A 22,291-nucleotide genomic window follows, 5' to 3' on the forward strand; every position below is an offset into this window, starting at 1 on the left:
AGCCGGTGAAAAAAAGATCTGCTCTGTTTCCGGCAAAATTACCTGACGACTACCCTATCGAAAAGATTTGATACATGAATTAGTTGTCAAGCAAATATTTACATATTTGCTCATTTAGATAAATTTGGAGATACACACATTATACATACAGTACAGACCAAAGGTTTGGACACACCTTCTCATTCAAAGAGTTGTCTTTATTTTCATGACTATGAATATTGTAGCTTCACACTGAAGGCATCAAAACTATGAATTAACACATGTGGAATTATATACTGAACAAAAAAGTGTGAAACAACTGAATATATGTCTTATATTCTAGATTCTTCAAAGTAGCCACCTTTTGCTTTGATTACTGCTCCGCACACTCTTGGCATTCTGTTGATGAGCTTCAAGAGGTAGTCACCTGAAATGGTTTTCACTTCACAGGTGTGCCCTGTCAGGTTTAATAAGTGGGATTTCAAGCCTTATAAATGGGGTTGGGACCATCAGTTGTGTTGTGCAGGAGGTGGATACAGTGCACAGCTGATAGTCCTACTGAATAGTTAGAATTTGTGTTATGGCAAGAAAAAAGCAGTTAAGTAAAGAAAAACGAGTGGCCATCATTACTTTAAGAAATGAAGGTCAGTCAGTCCGAACAATTGGGAAAACTTTGAAAGTGTCCCCAAGTGCAGTCGCAAAAACCATCAAGCGCTACAAAGAAACTGGCTCAGATGAGGACCGCCCAAGGAAAGGAAGACCAAGAGTCACCTCTGCTGCGGACGATAAGTTCATCCGAGTCACCAGCCTCAGAAATCGCAGTTTAACAGCAGCTCAGATTAGAGAACAGGTCAATGCCACACAGAGTTCTAGCAGCAGACACATCTCTAGAACAACTGTTAAGAGGAGACTGTGTGAATCAGGCCTTCATGGTAAAATAGTTGCTAGGAAACCACTGCTGAGGACAGGCAACAAGCAGAAGAGACTTGTTTGGGCTAAAGAACACAAGGAATGGACATTAGACCAGTGGAAATCTGTGCTTTGGTCTGATGAGTCCAAGTTTGAGATCTTTGGTTCCAACCACTGTGTTTTTGTGCGGCACAGAAGAGGTGAACGGATGGACACTACATGCCTTGTTCCCACCGTGAAGCATGGAGGAGGGGGTGTGATGGTGTGGGGGCGCTTTGCTGGTGACACTGTTGGGGATTTATTCAAAATTGAAGGCATACTGAACCAGCATGGCTACCACAGCATCTTGCAGCGGCATGCTATTCCATCCGGTTTGTGTTTAGTTGGACCATCATTTTTTTTTCAACATGACAATGACACCAAACACACCTCCAGGCTGTGTAAGGGCTATTTGACCAAGAAGGAGAGTGATGGGTGCTGCGCCAGATGACCTGGCCTCCACAGTCACCGGACCTGAACCCAATCGAGATGGTTTGGGGTGAGCTGTTTTTGTATCCAATGTCACCTAAAAAACTACAAAGGTGGGAAATAGCAGAATGGGTGAACTGACCTGGGTTCCTTCTAGAAATGTAACAAATCCAATTTATATAAAGAAAAATGTATACAATTACATAAATCCCAATTTTATTGTACTTATAAAAAACTGCAGTCAAGTTCATTTTATTATTCCACTTGGTAAAAGGTTTTATATTTAGGGAAACTCAGACAACTGCATGAAGTCTGACTTTGCAGCAATTACTCCTAAACAAACATGTGACAAGAGTGAACAGTCGATTGTATGGTGTTTTTAACTTTGCAGCAATGCCTTATACTGAGCATGCATGTATGGAAAGGTACTTTCTGCTATCCCAGGAAGAAGCCTCCACCTGACATGACCGACTCTGGGTTTGAGAGAACAGAGCATACAAACAAAAACACAGAAGCACTGATCCAGGAATACCGTCTACGTTGAAGAAAAAGTAAAGAGTTAATGTCAGCAGTACCTCTTTAGTTGCTTCATCTAGGAGAGAAACACAGCTAAACATACAGTATATATGCTTTGAGCCAGTAGTAAACTGTCTCAAAGCATTGTGTCTAGTAGAGAAATGGAGCATGAAGGTATTGGCAGCAATATCTGAGTTCATGGGCCCCCTCCTATTTCAAAGCTAAACCAAACGCCAAGCCAGGTGTAAATCAATGTCATCAATAAAGCTTGCTGTTGTATGTGCCTGAGGTCAAGAGTTTGGTTAGAGGTGGTGCAACAACATAATCATTTATACACAGGTGCATATTAGTTATCAACATGAAAATCCCACAAATTAAAAAACCTCATCTGATATGGACTTGAAATTTTAAATATAATAAGAAGTTCATGATACATCTTGTTATAAAAAAAAAAAAGAAATAACAATGATAAACCAGCGAATCCTACTAATACTACTTACTTTTTAAAATTTGACCCAGACTGTAAAGCAAGAAATGTGAAATATTTTAAATACTAAAATAAATTCATAAGATTTTAATGCATAATAAATTTCCAGCTGCCTCCAGAAAAATTTGCCAGGGGTGGCACAATGGGTGCCACCAAAAAAATTGTTAGGTGGCACGCCAAAAAAAAACTAGTGATAGGGTATCAAGAGTTTTATTTAGTTTTTTTTTCAGCAATGGCTTAACTTATAATTTTGGTGTGACAAAAAAATAAATGAATAAAAAAAAAAACTTTGCTGTTAGTTTGTAAACAACCTTATTATTTTCAAGTACCTATATAACAAAAAGGCTGATTTGATATGTTATAACATGCGTTTTAACCCCTCAAAATTTCAATGTCCATTATTGTGAAATGCTACAACTCTCCTAAATATTGACCTACATACTGTACGGTTGGAGCCATTAGTGAGTGACAGTCCTTAAAAAACGGAAACAGTAAACCAAAAAATAAGCAAACATAATAAATAGCTAAATAAATATTCCATCTTACCAAAGCGTTTTCCCTTTCTGAAATTCATGCATAAAAGGCATTATGCATATAGGACGGTCCAACAAATTAGGGGCGCTCAATGACCCCTTCTGGCCCCCCTTGTTGGCGCTACTTCACCTGGTCATGTCAATGACTGCACCATCGGCATGGCCGTAAACCCGCGGGATCGCGCATGCGCGTCACTTGCGCAACTTCTGACAAACAATCCCCAAAAAACAAAAAACGAAAAAACAACTACAGGAACCCCCTATTTGCGAGCGAATATTGTAGAGCGTTCATTAACATATTACATCACAAAGGCTTTCAGTGGAATATGTTGAAGGGAATTACACATAACGTACCTCCCACGTGTCATTTTTAAAAATCCCAAATTGCCATCTACTCTCACTCTCCCATGAAAGTCGAAGCATCTCTCTTGTGTGTCTGTGTGTATTTTGAATCCGTGTTTATTTAGGCTCAATTTTTGCACACGCGCACAAACCTAACCCCCCCCCCCAAAAAAAAAACCACACACACACACACACACACACAAACGCACCCACGGGGCACGAGAGAGAAAGAGAGAGGGAGAGAGAGTGGGGACGGACTGATGCGCTCCTGCTGGAGAACAGAGTCTGACTCCGGCCAGTAGCAGCAGCGTCGTCATCCTCCCCATTAGCGCCACCAACACCCTCCTGTATACACCCTGTTTGGTGAAACTGTCAATGCGAAGGGAGTGTGTATTAGTCGCGGAGCAAATAAAACCGCTCAGGTTTTACAACAAGGACCTAGAGACTGGAGGGTACTCTGAATGCCGTCGGTGCCATGGGGGAGAGGCGTTTGCGTGCGTTTCCTCACAGAAGCGGCGCTTTGAGACTGTAATATCTGCCGGACGCGGAGAGATGCTGTGAGCTCTGGTATTAGCAGCCAGCTGCGCACCCACCGAGCCACTCTGTCCCCTCCCTCCCTACATCTCCTCCCCAGGATTCCTGCTCTCTCTCGCAGCACCGACCATTCGCTCAAAGCGGGGAATCGGCTCCACACGGCTCGCTTCGCTCACTCTGGTTTGCGTCCTGCGCGAAGATTTGGCAGGTATGTGCGGCGGCTCTGCCCGTTCAGGCGCTGGATGCGCGTTTGCATGCTGTATGAGAGTGGTTTGTGACTGGTTGGACTTCGCTGTATATTTTCTTGTTGCTTCCCTCCCCTCCCCTCCCCCTGTGGCCCTGTGAGTGCATAATGAAACGTTATCTCAGAAAGATGCGGGTAGATGGCATCATCTGTCAATGCAACCGACGTGAGAAATACCACAATGTAAGATGGTATTCATATTTAGTCCAGTTGCCGTTTTATTACAGATTCTCACTAGATCCTACACATTCTCACCTTTCCCTACACTGCTCTGCATAACGTGGCACAACATGAGCGCATGTGACCAAGCTGTTGTTTCACACTGAGCAAATAGACTTGATCTCGTCAAGACACCAAATAAATATGTTGATTAATGAAAGGAGACAATCTGTTGTGCTGATGGCTTGGTTCCTAAGCTGCAGGCGGATATTCCTCAGTTTCGAAATGGACCACTGAGGCACAATGAAGCTAAGGATGGGCATGAGGGCAATATGATCTGAGGATGCACACACCCTCTCATGTTGAGATCCCACTGGTGTATAGGCTGCTTCTTTCCTCAGCATCAGCAGCAGCAGCAAATGCATGCTTGAGAGCAGTCATGCAAGGAGGCATGCATGTCACGTGTGTGTTTCATGCACGACTGCACGCACAGATACGCGTCCGTGCACACACCCACATTTTGCTCTCATCCACACTCTTAATCCATAATCGTAGGCTCTGGAGACATGACGTAACACAAAATCATGTCTCATCTATATGCATCCATTTCTAAAGGTTTGCAGAAAATTTGTCCCACCCAGAGGGAAGATGGGAACAAACAGTACTCCACAGCATGGAGAAGAAGTGCTTGAAGCATGATGAGCTTAAATTGGCTTACTTGGGGTACACATAAGTAGTCACACAACCAGCTCTACTGTTGTGAGTAGAAATAGGGTAGCATGCCTCCAGCTGACACTCATTTTCCTGAAAGGGGAGTGGCAGAGATAGTACATGCTGTACAGGTGTTAAACTGTGGCGCGGTGTGCTAATCACATACACGAGGAACAAAAAAAAATGAGGAGAACTCTGGATGTTAATGGAAGACCTAACAATGCAACACCTCTGATCACTGGCAGTGTTGTACTTCCCCTTCTGCTTGCTTCTCCTGTCTGAACCAGCAATGGGTGACATCGGACCAACAGTATCCAAGAGCCCTTAGAATTAAAAGATTTATTTTGTCATATGAACCACTCATCTCTGACCAGTCAAGACTGGTATGAAAAAATGGTTAGACTGGTGGAAAATGGATTGAAGAAGATGCCTATTATGTAGTGCAGATCAGAATAGCCAGTGACCTAGAAAATGTTAATGGTTTGTACAAGAATCCTTTGACAGCAGTTAACCATAATACTGACAGGGACATGACAAGTTAAGTAAAAAAAAAACAAGTTTTCACTGTGTTCACATCATTTTAGTTATAACAATGTTATCTTTAATATATATTTATGGATATTTTATTTTTGATGCATAGACTTAAGTGAAAATATAGATTAAACACCTGCTAAACTTTGTGGTCAGTTTCAAGTTGCTTTTCTTTTGCAATAAATATTTTCTTTTTTTGTCGCTGTTCTTTACAAAGTAACATTTTGAAGTATGACAAACTAATATTAACTGGTTAATTAGTTGAGATATCTGCTAAGGCAGACACCCTGCAGTTGGCTACCTCGCATTGCCAAATGTAGTTTTTGAAAAATGTTGCTCCAATAAGTTATCCTTGCCACTCTTCTAGTTGGTGTAACACGGTTTCTGGGATTTTAGTGACTGTTATACTTCAAAAAACATATGAATTTCTCTCTTTTAGTAAGCAACGAGAAAGGAAAGTGGCTTTTTCAGCAAGAGGCCAGTGTGCAGCAGCAGGTGGGGCAGGTGAATCCCTGTGCTGTGCTATGCTTCAGACAGGTTGGAGACAACCCCAGTGACTCTATGACACTGACATCTTCTTAAAAGGATTTTGATCACTGGGTACAGTATTATGTTTTTGGCAAATTTGAAACAGTAACTTTTAAAACCCTTGGTAAAGTACAGTATCATGTTTTTTAACTGCACTCTACAGCTGCACATCCTATTTATGTAAATCCAAAATAAATTTTCTATGAACAAAGACTTTTAGTTGTATATTTCAGACAATGCCCCATTGTCTGAAGGGTTGAGGCTACACTATTGCAACTTATTCTCTAGAAACCATTTTTCACTTTTCACTTATTTCCATTGATGCGATTCAGAGTCAGTTCTGTTTAACTGAATCTGCTCATAATGCATTAAATTATCTTCTTTTAACCAAATTTGCAGCAGAGTCTTCCTACAGAGGTATGTCTGCTGATTCTGCGGTCATTAATGTTAGAACACTCATGAGCGAGACATTGGGATCTAGCTATCTGTCATTCCTTTTTCTTAATTCTTGCATCATTACTCTCTAATGGGATGATACAGACGACACCTCATCTGCATTAACAAGTCATTTGAGCATCAACTCTCGCTCACGAGGAGGAGGGATGCTTCATTTGTCAAATCTTAACATGCAGATGTCAAGATGGCTCTGTAAAGAGAAAGGCAGCTCCCTAATTGGTTAGTAACACTCACTAAACACGGGTTTTCTCTGAGTGCTATATTTCCGGACAGAGACAATAACAAATGTTTTACAAGAGGTAGAGTGTAACATGCACACATTGTCAGACCATCTCAGAGACAAAAAACCTTTTAGATAATAGGTATAGTTCAGATAAAGGACCTGAACATGTACAGATTTTAGCATACAGTGCTGTTAAAAAGTATTTCCCCCTTTATTTTGTTTTTTGCTTTTTCTGTCACACTGGCACATTCATATTTTAAGCTAATTTCAATATCAGGCTAAGATGTTGTGGCTAAATAAAAACATGTGTCTTAAAAATATGAATTTTCTTTATTAAGTCAAAAACGTGTGAAAATGTAATCACCTTACTTGTTAAATCATGAATCAACTGTGATTAATACAATAAAAAAACTAAGCGTAATTTTATCAGCCACATCGAGGCCTGATTGCTGTTAGACCTGTAGAATAGAGACATCACTTAAAAAAGAAACTCCCTGACAACATGAAGTAGGCTAAAAGATCTCAAACAGCAACACATCATGCCGGGTCTCAAGAAATTCAAGAATAGATTACAAAATTCAAGAATAGATTACAAAACAACATCACTGATGTCTCAGTAAAGGGTTACAAAGCCATCTTTTAAGACTTTGGAACATTAAATAAAAAAATTAAAAAATACATAAATAAAAACTAAGACCTTCCCAGGAGTTGCCACCCTACCAAACATAACTGCAAGGATGCAAAAACAACTCCACCATAGGTCACAAAAGAACCTAAAACAATGTTTAAAGTACTGCAGGTCATCTCCTTTAAGGTCAATTTAACAGGAAGAAAATAATCTCTTTTATGAATAGTAAAAATGCACCCATGTAAGAGTTCCCAGGCCAAAACGACTGCTGACCTGATTTCTACGATCTCCAAGACTTTTGAGAAAACATTTTTAAAGACAAAAAACAGATGTTTTAGAAGATCTGCATTCCATTACACCTGAAGTAAAAATAACACAGCATTTCAGAAAAAGAACAGTAGACCGACTGTCAAAGATGTGTTTGTGGCAGTGTTAGGGTCTGGGAAGCTTTCCTGCTTCAATTATGACTTGCCATAATTAACAGAAATAATAAATAACAGAAAATCATGAAGGAGGATGTTAGAATGTCAAACACCAGTTTGTTTGACCATTGGACACACCCAGGTTGTGCAGCAAGACAATGATCCTGCAAGTCCACTGTTTGAATGGCTCAAAAACAAAATCAAGGTTTTACAGAGACCTAATCAAAGCCCAGACTTAAATACAATGGAAATGCTGTGGGATTACCATAAACAGGGCATTAAAAACCCTCTACATGGCTGAATTCAAACAATTCTGCAAAGAAGAGTAGGCCAACATTTCTACACAGTGATGTAACTGACTTATTGCCAGTTATTGCAACCCTTATTGTGGCCTTGTCATTGGCAGTTTAAATGCCAAAGGTGGCACATCCAGTTAATAAGTGTAGGGGCAATTACATGTTTCTCATAGAGCCAGGCTGGTTTATAACATTTCTTTCCCTTAATCAATTAAATCATTAAAAGGCATTTTGCATTTACCCAGAATATCGTTGTCCGATATTAAATGTTGTTTGATGATCTGTAATATTTGAGTGTAACAAAAAAGCAACAACAGTAGTAATCTGTATGGTAGCAAATGCTTTTTCACAGCACTGTCCTCAAAGTCTTATGTGTTAGATGCTAGGCAACTCACTGTCTTGTGGCCAGACAATTTTTACTAACAAGGAACCAACTGCTTTGTTTTGAGCCAACAAAAAATATACACCACGAAATACTAGGTATCATTTCTTCAGGCCAGACACAGAACTACGTTAAAAGCTTATTGTGGTGGGTTTTCTCTGCACTTGGAAGAAGTTGTTTTATTGCCCAGAGTTCAGTATTCAGCATAGTGGCTCGTACAAACTGTCGTGAAAGTTTTAGCAATACAGTGTTTTACTAGCATGTCTGACAGTTTGTATCTTCTTCAACCAGTGGCACTAAAAGTGCTGTATAATCTCTATCTGTAGACACATTCCAGAGATTAAATGCATAAAATGGAGGGACTTACCACGTTATTGTTTAGTATTGATCATAGTAGTTAGCACCACAACAATATCAATCCCTCTAGTTTTGTGACATGGTCCCACTTAACTCGGGTGTGGTCCCAGATACAATCTTTGACTTCCAAACCTCATAAAACACACCACTGCTTTCCAGCTGGGCCATGATTTTTCATGGTAAACATGAAACAAAAATCTTATACTTTTAGCTAGTCCTATAATAAAAAGACAAACAAACCAAGATAGCTATCTGCAACCTGCAACCTGTGTTACAATAAAATACACTAAGGTATTTCTAGACCATTTTTTTTTTTTTTTTTTTTTTTATATTACAGAATCAGTTTACATTAGGCTTATAACAATATGCTGTAGCAAGTTAACAGTAAATAAAAGTTAATACATGCATGCAAGCTTCCATTTACAGAGTTCAGTATTCCCTGCAGAATGGGACTGCTGTGCTTGCTGTGGAACAGCAAAAAAGTATATCAGCATTTTCTTTGGCAGCATTTAAACATTACAGAAACTTGGAAGCTCTTTCAAGAGAAATAAATAACCCATCCAATTTAATGTGCATTTTCAAATATACTAATGGATAAACATCAACTTGATGTGCCTTTTTCCTATGTTTGGCTTTCAGTGTCTAACTCTGATTGCATGACATAACTCAAAGTTAAGTCAACCAAATATACAATTAATTTGAGATCCCCATGAACTCTGATTGAAACATTTCAGGCAATCTGTGGACATATGCTACTCATGGATGAACTGTTTTAGGTCATGACCCATCAGCTGCAGAAAGGCTGCCTTTGGCTTTATGCCAGTATGTGAGTGAGTAAAATGAGTCAGGAAACTCCTTTTACCAAATATGATAAAATAGCTTTTATCTATTTATTTTAGTTTGCCAAAATTAATCCTGACCGTTGATTACTTAATCTTTCAAACTAAATAAATGTGTCACAACATTTGATTTGCACTGTTCATTGAGATAGTTTTGAGGACTAAGTTCACATTTAGATGACAGCTTAAGTAAAATATTTAATTTACTCTTAACAGTAATTAGCCAAGAATGAAACTGGAATAACTTTTAGAGATATCAGTATTTCAGGCAGAGAAACATGAATTTAAACAATCAAGGTACTGGATTCAGTCTGTCATACAGTGGTTGCAAAAACAAAAAAAGAAACAAATAAAGCTGGCAACCAATATTTATATTATGTCAGCTAATGCATAGTCCTTCTTCTGAGGCTGACAATAACAGCTAACTGTGAAGCTGTGTTTCACAGCTCATTTGAAGTGAGCATGTCTCTGTGGTCATGGAACTGCAGACAGATCAAGCTCTAAAGCCCAGAACTAATGTAGAGCAGCTGTCAAATCCTCTGAACAACACAACATCACTCTTTTGACTCAGTTGACCAGTTGCGATCTAATAAAAATACACACTTCTCAGAGACACCACAAGCTCAAACAATGCATGATTCAATGTCTCTTGCTTTTTTGCAGATATTGAAAGATTGCTATTTTCTTCTCTGTTCATCTTCATTATAGGCATAGGAGCTGAACCACACTAATTAACCTAATTGGAACATCAAGCGTTTGACAAAAAGTGATTCACCACTTTAATTAATAATGACAACCACACATTCCATTGCAAATCCATATGTAGAAAACATAAATGAGCATCTTGTTTTAAGTTTAAACCAAATATTTTTTCTAAGCTCTTAAGTGTAATATAACACCTAAAAAAATAAAATAATGAAATAAAATTAAAACAAAGTTCATTGTAAGTATATGTGTATAAAATTTCCTTCAACATTTTCTGTTAAAACAAATTCTGTTTTTTAAGTTGTTTAATATATTGTTGCTCTCTGTACTGTAAACACTGTGACAAGAGTATTGTTGCACCAAAGCAATTCGAATGATTGGCTAGCTTCTTGCTCTAAAAGCTGAATACATTAATGTAGCTACTGGGTGTATTGACCTTGACTGACACATACACACATACCTGACTATACACACATGTCACATCTTTCACTTTAAGTCTTAAAATGCCTCTAGCATGCAACCAATATGCTTACACCTAATGTTGAGTGTAGTGTATTTTGCATAAATGCTTACTGTAAAATATTTTACAGTAGGAAAAGTCTAAGTGTAGATCAGAATTTAAATTGTATTTTGCTGCACAGTTCAAATGTTTTCTGTAAACTTAGAAAGAGTACTCAACTAGAGACAAGCACAAGAGGTTGGGTCTTGGCATTGAGTGTATTTTGCGCAACGCCACATCTTTAAAAATGAAAAAGGAACAATAAATTGAATTAATGGAAATGATACATTTCAGGTGTTGACGTGCACAAGAGATGGGGACTCAAGTTTTAGACTTGGACTTGAGCTGCACTTGAGTCGAAAACACACTTGACTACTCCCCCAAGGCATCAGGACAACACTTGGGCTCATGGTCTGAGACTTGACTCTTATATACAATCTTAAACTTGTGTTATCACGATTGAAAGCTAGCTGGTATGTAAGCTACAGTCTGCAGCTCTGATAACTGATCCACAATTTGTGCATCTTCTACCATGAAAGGATGCACCAGTTGTATCTGAACCATGAGTAATGGCAGATAATGGTCTATACAAATATGCCTCATGCTTGCTGTAGCTTCATATTATTCATACTGAACACTGTATTAAATTACTTTGGGTCCCTGAATTACAACACCTTTCACTCTTACTATTAGGCTAGCTGTGCCATCACACAAAAAAAACTACTTCTGGATTATCAAAATAAAAGTACTTCCTGTTTATTCAGAAATGTAACATTTTCTCTAATTAACTCACTACACATTATGTTGTAATTTATAGTGTACATTGGAACATGTTTATTGTTCAGACTACATTTAGATTTAGAACATGGATGATTAATAATATTAAACGTCTTCTACTCAGAGAGATGGAGAAGAAAACTCTAAACCCCATATTGTGAAGGAATGGACAATTTGAACACAGGGATAAACATTTGTGAATAATGTTATTACAAAGGCAAAATAGAAAGCACTTTGATTCATTTGATACATTACTTGATATTAACAGATGCCAAATATTATGCTTTATACATTTTAAACATATCTTAAAGCAGCAGATAACAGTTAAATAAAGTGTTAAATATTTTAAGAACATTGAGCTCCAGTCAGTTGGTCCCACATTGAAAACTTGAACTAGAATGGGTGGATGTTGAAAATGGATTTATGTTTGAACTTCACATTTGCAACTTTATGAAAATGTTTCTTTTTTATGTCTTACAGAGAATGTTCATTTTCCCGTGGAAGGTCACTGGATTAAAAAGTCTTTCAGTCTCTGCACAAACTGTGGTTTTAGTGATTGTACGCTGGGCTTCTATTCTGTCAGACAGCGCCTGAATATGCTTGGCTCACCTATGATGCATTACAAGCCCACCGCTTCTTTCACCTGACGTTAATAACAATCCACAGGATTGCCATCCATGGTTTCGTCGCTAATCAAGACTGTGTTATTCTATATTGAAAAGATTTGTAAAGGAATGTTTACAAAGAAATTGGCAAACCCAATTAAGAAGAAAGAAAGAAGTGAAAATAAAGAGCCCAAATTAACAACGGATTTGCAAGCACATAATCTAACTCTCTCAACCACCCTAAAGACAACGGTCAAAAAGATTTCCAAATGCTCTTCGGCACGTAACATATCAGTTGAAGAAGACGACGGAAAGAACGACTGCTCATCCTTGTCACCCACTTTCAGCTATCGTGTAGCTATAGCAAATGGACTCCCAAAAAGCTCTCTTTTTCTGAATAATAATGAAAGTATCTTTTCTGAGGTTCTTTCGATTGATAGCAGTTACTCTGACTCCTTGAGTGAGACAAAACCTGTCCGGAGACTAGATGAGCATAAATCACACACTATGCCCGTAAGACGAAACAGGAAGAGCCTCATCAGTTTAGCTCCCTCTGATGGCAGTTCTGAGGGTGAACGAGTGGAACGCTCCAGTTTACATACTCTTAGGCTGGGTGCTCTACGCAAGTTAAGAAAATGGAAAAAGAGCCAAGAATGTGTCTCCTCAGACTCCGATGTGAGCAATTGGAGGAAAACTCTGGGTATTCGCAGCAAATCTCTGGACCGCGCTGGACGACAACAAAAGAGTTCTGCCCTAGAGCCTGGCTCTTCCTCAACAGGTTGCATCAGTCAGACCCAGGATGTGATGGAAATGATTTTTAAGGAGCTTCAGGGGATCAGTCAGATAGAAACAGAACTATCTGAGCTTCGTGGCCATGTAAATGCCCTTAAGAGCTCAATTGATGAGATCTCCAGTAGTGTGGAAGTAGTTCAGAGTGAGATTGAACAGCTTAGATCAGGATTTGTCCAGTCTAGAAGGGAAACAAGAGATATTCATGATTACATAAAACAGATTAGCCACCAGGCCAATAATTCAACCTTGCGGTTTCTCAATGTTCCTGAAGAAAGATCAGAGAAAACAGAGATTGTAATATACAAAATACTGAAAGAGAAAATGGGTTTCACTGATGCCCATAAAACAATTAAAATTGAGCTGGCTCACAGGTTAGGGCAACAAAGAGAATGTTCTAATGCGAAACCCCGTCCTATTATTGTCATTTTTGCAACACCCCAAGACAGAGACATAGTCCTTAAGAAATGCTACAAACTGAAAGGAACAGGTATTACAGTATCTACTGATAGTTTACCAAATGATGGAAAAGACAGGAAAGACAAAACAATGTTGTCCTCACAAACATATGAAAGCATGGATATAAAAGTCTCAGGAAAGGAGAAAGTAGTAGAAAGTGATGACTGGGACTCAATGGACAGTGATAAAGAACTGGATGAATTAAGTAGGAATAAATATGCAATGGTCATTTCAAAGCCTGTTCACAAGTCCAAATCAGAAAAGAAGCGGTCCCATGACCACAACAGGTCGGGAGATGCAGCAGGCTACTCAGGAACAGTTCACTATGCTGATGACTCTTACTATGACACAGACAAGCATGCAAAAGCTTACTACTCTGATTTGACCCCAGGATGGCTTTCTCAGAGTGATTATTCCACTCCAAAACTTAGTCGCTCTGAGTCTGACTGTTCAAAACTTTGCCAGTCATACTCTGAAGATTTTTCAGAAAGTCAATACTTTACACGAGCAAATGGTGGCTCCCTACTTTCCTCCTCCGATCAAGAACTGTGGCAGAGAAAACAAGAGGACATGGCCTCCTCTTGGTATGTTAGCCCCAGTCACCCTCATGATAATCAAACATATGAACATAATGAGGTTGAGACTACTGAAACTATTGATAGTGGGGTTAGCAATGGACTTGTCTGCATGTCTGGGGATAGAAGCCACTATAGTGGCTCTCAACTGTCTTTACAGGGTGACTTATCACCATGGAAAGACTGGCATCACCTCGAACAGGGAGCTGATTCTGGCTTGGAGGCCTCAATAGAAATTAGCAGCCCCTTTGATCCATCGACCATACCTGGTTTTCCAGAGAAGATCACTAAATGTCAGGAGGTTGATTTACAGTTTGAAGGAGATGAGGAGTTTATGATGCTTGATAGAGAAGCTTCTTTACCTCCTATTACCACCCATATTATACCTCCCATCACAGAACGGGAATCTCCCAAGACTTCTTCCCGGCAGTCAAAAGAGGTAATCACAAAAGAAAGCACAAAGATATTATCAAAAGAAGCTCCCAAAGCTGCAGCAAAGGTGACACCTAAACCAAGCAAAGTTGCACCTAAAGAGGAGACCTCTAAAATATTGCCAAAAGAAAACACAAAGGTTTCTGCTAAGGTTTCACCTAAAGTTACATCTAACATTTATCCTAAAGAATTACAGAAAGAAACATTAAAGTCTGCTGTTAAAGAAAGCTCAAATCAAGTCACCCATAAAGACAGTTCTAAATTTGCATCCAAAGAAACCACTAAGCATATAGGTAAAGAAGTATCAAAAGTTACAACAAAGTCCAGTGAAACTGCCAAGGTCTCTTCTAAAGCTATTCCAAAAGACAGCCCTGTAATCACACCTAGAGAAAGTCCTAAAGAGTCACCCAAAGACACCCCTAAAATAATCCCAATGGATACCCCCATCTTGACTCCAGATTCAACCCCTAGAGTGTCCCCTAAAGAATCCCCCAAAGCCATTGCTAAAGAACCCCAGAAAATAATTTCTAAAGAAAGTGTAATTGTTGATAAAGAGGTTACCAAAGAAGATTTAAAACCATCCCCAAAAGATGAGCTTAAAGTCACACCTAAGGAGACAACAAAAGTAACCACTCAGGAAGTTTCTAAGATTCCACTTAAGGAAGTTTCAAACATAGCCCCGAAAGAGAGTTCCAAAGTGACCCCTAAAGAGACTTTCAAAGTAGCCCCAACAGATGTTCCTACAGTAGCATCTAAATCAAGCTCTAAAGATGTCACCAAGGAATCCTCAAAAACAGGTCCCAGTGAAAAATTCCCTGAACTTGATGTTAATCATAGCTTTCACCAGGCCCAGAGCAAGTCCTCAAGTATGTACCGTAGCCAGAGTGAGATACGAACAGAGAAAGTTGAGGAGGTTCCAAAAACGTGGAGTAGTAGACTTAGCATTGATCTAAGTGAAAAGTCCTTTGGTTTTGGGTTTGGATCCACTCTTCAAAGAGCTAAGTCTGCTCTGGAGGTTGTTTGGAAATCTGGCTCCCAAAGCTCCCCTGCTCCTCAAGAGGAACCAACAAACTCATCTTCCTCTTTTATGGGTCGTTTTCGAACATTGTCCACCTCTAATGCAAATAGTTCCAGTGCTACAATAGAATCAGACGTTCATACAGAACCTGTCTTCAATAAGACAGAGGAGGAAAACACTAGGGCAGAAACGGGAGAACAATCAGTGGACAGTGAGACTCACTATGTTGAAGTGATGGAGCAGGTACTAGCTAACCTGGAGAACAGGACTAATGTTAATGAGACTAATGAGACATATGAGCTTGCACAAGAGTGTGATACTTCTCAGGGCTATGATGTGTCTGATGACATTGACCCCTCTCAAGACAATGATGCCTCTCAGAATCTTGAGGCTTCACAATATTTTGAAACCCCAGATGATTTTGATGCAAGTAACGAGACACAGGTTTTGGAGTATGATTGCAGTTTGGATGATCAGTATGAAGAAGAATACAATGAGGATTATGAAAACCAACTCACTGAGGACACTGCTGAATACGATGCAATGGTTGAGTATGTGGATATTGAAGAACCTGATGAGACTGAGGATAATAATGTTACAGAGGAGATGGAAGAGGGTGCAGAAGAGCTGGACGATGTTGAGGAAATAGGAGAAGAGGCTGTTGAAGTCTTTGAAAAAGAGGAACAACAGGAGGATGAAAACAAAAATGTTTCTGAGGAGAAGCCAGTAGAGCCACCACCCAAGAAGCGTGTTCGACCCACATTCAAGGAGGCAGCGCTGAGAGCTTACAGGAAACAGATGGCTGAACTGGAGCAGCAGATCCTGGCAGGAGGTAAGACTTTTCCTTCTTCACCTTTAGTATGATATCACTTAGATTTTTTTCACAGTTCACCAAGCCTCAAAAAGGCTGTAAAATATTTGCATTTTAAGGCAACAGTAAAGAGAAAACCCAAACTGAGCCTTAGCTATACAGTCAATCTGTCTTTAAGCTTTGAAAATGTAACATCATGTCATCAAAGAAGTGTTGTTGACACCTTGCCCACTCAATGTACACTGCAGCCATATATGCATAGACATCAAGGAATGAAATTGTATTGGATAAAATAATGAAATAAATATGAGGCAAATAAATAAATAATCCAATAAGATAAATACAAACATTATGTACATACATACAAATGTATATCATCTCAATTTGAACCATCCATTGAGTCTTTAGCATTGTCATGAGAACAGTGTCAATTTCAAACCTAACAATATGTTTGATATCTCCCTAAGTAGTTTTGATTTTTTAAAACAGCTTATTAGTTCCACTCCACCAACAAAAGATAATATTTGTTACTTAAAGTGAAAAGCACCAATACGATCTTTTTCTAAATAAATATTAACCGGATTATGTTCTGGCAGAAGATTTTAAAAACAGTTTTTAAATGAACGTTTTGCCCTTTTTTAGTATCATGTCATTCTTTTAATATGTCAGCTTGTATTAGGCTTTTGTTTCTTTCCAACTTGCCTTACCTTGATTCAAAGTGCTGTATACCTGACAAGTTCAAGGCTTGAAAAAAATAAGATTGACTTATTGATTGAACAGCTTGGCACTGGGGCAATTTTCATGCTTAAAATCAAATGTACTTAACCCACCTATGCTGCCACTGTGGCACTCACAGTGAGGTAGTTTAGGTCAGCAATAGAGCTTACAAATCAACACAATTAGTGTGAAAAAATCTTTCTATCCTGTATGTGTCATAATGTGGGTTTCTGTTGGACCAATATGCGGGTCAGAACTCCTTAAGCTCGAAGTTTGCAGGTAAGACGACACTTTAGTGCTCATGGCTGGACACAGACAGGGTACTAGGCATGCACACAAACACATAAGGAACCAGCGGGGAACAAAGGAAACAAACGGGCTTAAATACAAAACTGGACAGCAGGGGGAACCAATGACACATGTGACCAGACAGGGGAAAACACAGACAGGTGTGGCCTTGGGGTTCTGGGAGACAGAAAACAAAGGACTAGACCAGGTAAAATACCAAAAAACAAACTCAAGAACTCAAAACACAAGCAGGTATGACAGTATGTTGCATGTAATAAATATAGTGGCAGCAAGAATAGTCAGATCTATATAAAATCTGTTTTTTACCTCCTATTTTATGGAAGTGTCTATAATCGAATATGTGGAATGGACTTGTTTTACCCTTTACAATTCAACAGAAGAATTATTAGGGAAAAAAGTTGTCATAACCTGGATGCATAAAAATACACATCATTAAAGAAACACTGTTTGATTCAAAAACAGCATTCCCATTCCGTCTTGGTTGAACTCTATCAGGATACCAAATCTTTAATCGGTAATATTTGTCCCCTCTACCTGGCATACATTTTCCGAATTTCTATAGCTGTGATAACATGTTTTAGTAATAGCCCTTTCAGCTGACCCTTTGATTTTGGGTAGGAATTTGCTCTGAACTTTGGCTAGACCATTCCAAAACTTACATTTCTTCTAGTGAAGCCATCGTATTGTTGAAGTGTTTGTACTGTATGCTTAAACTGTGTGTTATGCTAAAAAAAGGAAATTCATCTTCATCTTCAATTGTTAGCAGACACCTGGAGGAACTGCTTATAATTTCATTTCCTTGGCAAAACCCCTGTTCCATCTGAGGAAAAGCAACCTCAGATCATGACTTACTTTGAGTTGGTTTCCTTATGATGATGCACTGTGTTGATCGTGTTCTAAAAATAAGTCTTGGAATTGTGTCTTCAGACTATAAATTTGGTTTCATCAGACCATAGCTCTAACTCACTCAAAAGGCTTTTATTTTAGCTAGGCCTAGATGTTTTCTTCGGAAGAAATGGATTGTGTCATTAAAAATACTTAGTCAAGACACTTAGAAATCACAGGAAAGTGTTGTCACATATACTGGTCCTTCTCAAAATATTAGCATATTGTGATAAAGTTTATTATTTTCCATAATGTCATAATGAAAATTTAACATTCATATATTTTAGATTCATTGCACACTAACTGAAATATTTCAGGTCTTTTATTGTCTTAATACGGATGATTTTGGCATACAGCTCATGAAAACCCAAAATTCCTATCTCACAAAATTAGCATATCATTAAAAGGGTCTCTAAACGAGCTATGAACCTAATCATCTGAATCAACGAGTTAACTCTAAACACCTGCAAAAGATTCCTGGGGCCTTTAAAACTCCCAGCCTGGTTCATCACTCAAAACCCCAATCATGGGTAAGACTGCCGACCTGACTGCTGTCCAGAAGGCCACTATTGACACCCTCAAGCAAGAGGGTAAGACACAGAAAGAAATTTCTGTACGAATAGGCTGTTCCCAGAGTGCTGTATCAAGGCACCTCCGTGGGAAGTCTGTGGGAAGGAAAAAGTGTGGCAGAAAACGCTGCACAACGAGAAGAGGTGACCGGACCCTGAGGAAGATTGTGGAGAAGGGCCGATTCCAAACCTTGGGGGACCTGCGGAAGCAGTGGACTGAGTGTGGAGTAGAAACATCCAGAGCCACCGTGCACAGGTGTGTGCAGGAAATGGGCTACAGGTGCCGCATTCCCCAGACCTGGGCTACAGAGAAGCAGCACTGGACTGTTGCTCAGTGGTCCAAAGTACTTTTTTCGGATGAAAGCAAATTCTGCATGTCATTCAGAAATCAAGGTGCCAGACTCTGGAGGAAGACTGGGGAGAAGGAAATGCCAAAATGCCAGAAGTCCAGTGTCAAGTACCCACAGTCAGTGATGGTCTGGGGGGCCGTGTCAGCTGCTGGTGTTGGTCCACTGTGTTTTATCAAGGGCAGGGTCAATGCAGCTAGCTATCAGGAGATTTTGGAGCACTTCATGCTTCCATCTGCTGAAAAGCTTTATGGAGATGAAGATTTCATTTTTCAGCACGACCTGGCACCTGCTCACAGTGCCAAAACCACTGGTAAATGGTTTACTGACCATGGTATCACTGTGCTCAATTGGCCTGCCAACTCTCCTGACCTGAACCCCATAGAGAATCTGTGGGATATTGTGAAGAGAACGTTGAGAGACTCAAGATCCAACACTCTGGATGAGCTAAAGGCCGCTATCGAAGCATCCTGGGCCTCCATAAGACCTCAGCAGTGCCACAGGCTGATTGCCTCCATGCCACGCCGCATTGAAGCAGTCATTTCTGCCAAAGGATTCCCGACCAAGTATTGAGTGCATAACTGTACATGATTATTTGAAGGTTGACGTTTTTTGTATTAAAATCACCTTTCTTTTATTGGTCGGATGAAATATGCTAATTTTGTGAGATAGGAATTTTGGGTTTTCATGAGCTGTATGCCAAAATCATCCATATTAAGACAATAAAAGACCTGAAATATTTCAGTTAGTGTGCAATGAATCTAAAATATATGAATGTTAAATTTTCATCATGACATTATGGAAAATAATGAACTTTATCACAATATGCTAATATTTTGAGAAGGACCTGTACAACACAACAAATGCTTGCCAGACATTTGTCTAGCTCTTTCAGTGTCAGTGTAAGTACCTATTGGCAACCTCACAAAGCAGTTTCCATCTATTTTTTTTTTTTTACATTTTGAAGAAATGTCCAGTAGTGGTAAAATATAATACTGGGAAATTCTTCCGTGCTTTTCTACTGTCCAATACTTTTACAATTAGACTATAAATCCTTTGTAACCTCGGTGCAAATTATGCAATTGAGCAAATGTCTCATTACTTTAGATTAACCAGATTTGCTATAATTGATTGTAGGTGTGTACCCAAGAATACCGAATACTGAATTTGTATATAAAGATGCAAAAAACAAAATATCTCTCTATGGCTGTACACACTTATGCAAGCAGTTTATTGTACCTTTTTTCATCTTTTTTGCTACTGATCAAGAAACAATCATAAATGCTTGTGTCTGCTTTACTTCCCCTTATTTGATTTATGCCTTATCCCTTATAGCCAATATGTTCTTCCTGTACTCATGCTCCAAAGAGTTCTATGTGGTCTGAGTGATAGCTATGAGGAGTCTCAGTAGTGCTGCAGCTCTTATGTCTGTCTTCAATCGGCTACAGTTGAGTCTGTATTCAGATGCTAATTCACACCACTCAAGGGCATTTTGTATCCAGGTCAGCCTTGCTAGGAATATTTATAAAGGTCTGATGTGCACAGGAGGTAGACCCTCTTTATGCTTATTGCATCACTTCCTAATAAAGTGTGGATATGAAAAATGTATATTTAGGGACTCTGTTGTATAGTACGTAATGCCATCCAGTTCAGAACTCTGACTGAATACGTATGAGGGAGAACAAGGGGAAAATCTGTTTATACTTTATATGCAACATGGAGAAGTTCTGTCTTTCAAATTAAACACCTAATATGTAAGCCATCGTCTCATTAAATAATCACTGCCATACATCACGCTTTGTAATTTTCTTCTTGTTAACATGTTTTACTAGAGATTTATTTTCTACAAAGTTATATACCAAGATTAGAATAAGAATGGTTAGAAATCCAACTTTAATATAGTTAAAACCAGATATGTACATACCCTTTACAATAAGACAAATCATATTCACCTCATGAAGCTAATGGAGAGGTTGCCAAGAGTTTTTAAACTTTGATTTTGTAATTTTTACATTAAAGCTTTGGAATAACCAAAGCGGTTTTAGGTGGTTATTGACTCTGAACATCATTTTTTATTTATTAATGTGCAACACTAAAGCTAGACATGCTAACATTAGCTTGCTAAGGGTTTAAGGTTAGCTCCAGTAGATGAAGGCAGATAAATTTAATGGTAATATGCAGCCATGTAATTGCTTTATATCAGTAGCAAGTCATCCAGGCCAAATATGTGTTAGCCCTGCTGTCACGATCTTGAGATGTTTGGGTTTTATTTTTATTTTTTGTGTTTATTTTGATCATCTCCTTGTTGGTGTACGTCCATTTCTCTGTGTTCATTATTGTTAGTAGGTGTCTTCATATTAGGTAATTCCTTTGTGTTTTACTTACCTAGATTATTCTTATGTTCCTTTTATTTTTAGAATTATTTCTCTTAGATCTCTTTTCTCCTTGGTTTGATAGTTTCTTTGTGTTACTGTTAGTAACTGGGCTGATTAATTAGTCTCTTTCCCTCAGCTTCTCTGCCTTCACTGTGCCTGAGCTGCCCATCATTTAGTTCATTGGTCATCTTTCACCCCTGCCTCAGTATATTAGCTCGCTAGTTCCCACAGTTTAGTGCTGGATTCTTCTGTTTGACTTCCGTTCCATGCCTGCTCCCTCCATGTTCTTCCATACAATTTTCTGTCTGTTTTTCCTGCTCTGTTCTCCTTACACCTGACTGTACGTTTTTGTACTTTTTCATTAATTAAATCATTCCAACTCACCATGCTGTGACCGAGTTCATGTCTGTACTTTAGTCAAGTACAAATTTCACCAAACATGATACCCACTGCTTTAAGATCAGAGAGGGGAGCACTGATGTGCTGCATGAAACCAGCAAAAGGTTTTCCTACAGTTTGTTTCCCTGCCTAGCTCTGTTTTTTATTGTTTAAATGTTCTTGTTGCAAATTGTATGGAAATTACTTTGACTTAGTTTGGTCAAGTAATATTATGAGGTAAGTAGGTTAAGCAACAGACATCATAGCATTAGGGTGTACATATAGAATTGATTGATAGGATTCAGTAGAAGTGGTGGTATTTAACTTGCACCATTATGCTTAGAAGTTGATAAATAAAATGCACAACATAATTTACTTTATGCACCACAGTTTTGGTGTAAGAATCTCCATAGTATATGGATATTATAGAAGCAGTCAATATTAATTTACATGTGATTTTCTAAAACTTTGAAAGAAAAGTTAGAATTAACCTCTTC

General features: G+C 38.8%; 1 protein-coding gene across 3 annotated transcripts in view; it reads left to right on the forward strand.

Annotated features, from left to right (window-relative positions):
- Positions 1–3,558: 3,558 nt before the first annotated feature.
- The window catches only part of LOC124866813 (protein unc-13 homolog C-like), a 188,194-nt gene continuing 169,461 nt past the window's right edge, over positions 3,559–22,291 (forward strand). The window contains exons 1-2 of one of the 3 annotated variants that reach the window (XM_047362769.1): positions 3,559–3,976; positions 12,006–16,235. In XM_047362769.1, the coding sequence (XP_047218725.1) occupies positions 12,203–16,235 (4,033 nt within the window). In that variant the 5' untranslated portion in view covers positions 3,559–3,976; positions 12,006–12,202. Of the gene's footprint in view, positions 3,977–12,005; positions 16,236–22,291 lie in introns of those variants that run through there. The other 2 variants (XM_047362770.1, XM_047362772.1) reach the window with 2 other exon arrangements.

Source organism: Girardinichthys multiradiatus, chromosome 4 (genome assembly GCF_021462225.1).
Source record: "Girardinichthys multiradiatus isolate DD_20200921_A chromosome 4, DD_fGirMul_XY1, whole genome shotgun sequence".
Classification (NCBI taxonomy): Eukaryota; Metazoa; Chordata; class Actinopteri; order Cyprinodontiformes; family Goodeidae; genus Girardinichthys; species Girardinichthys multiradiatus.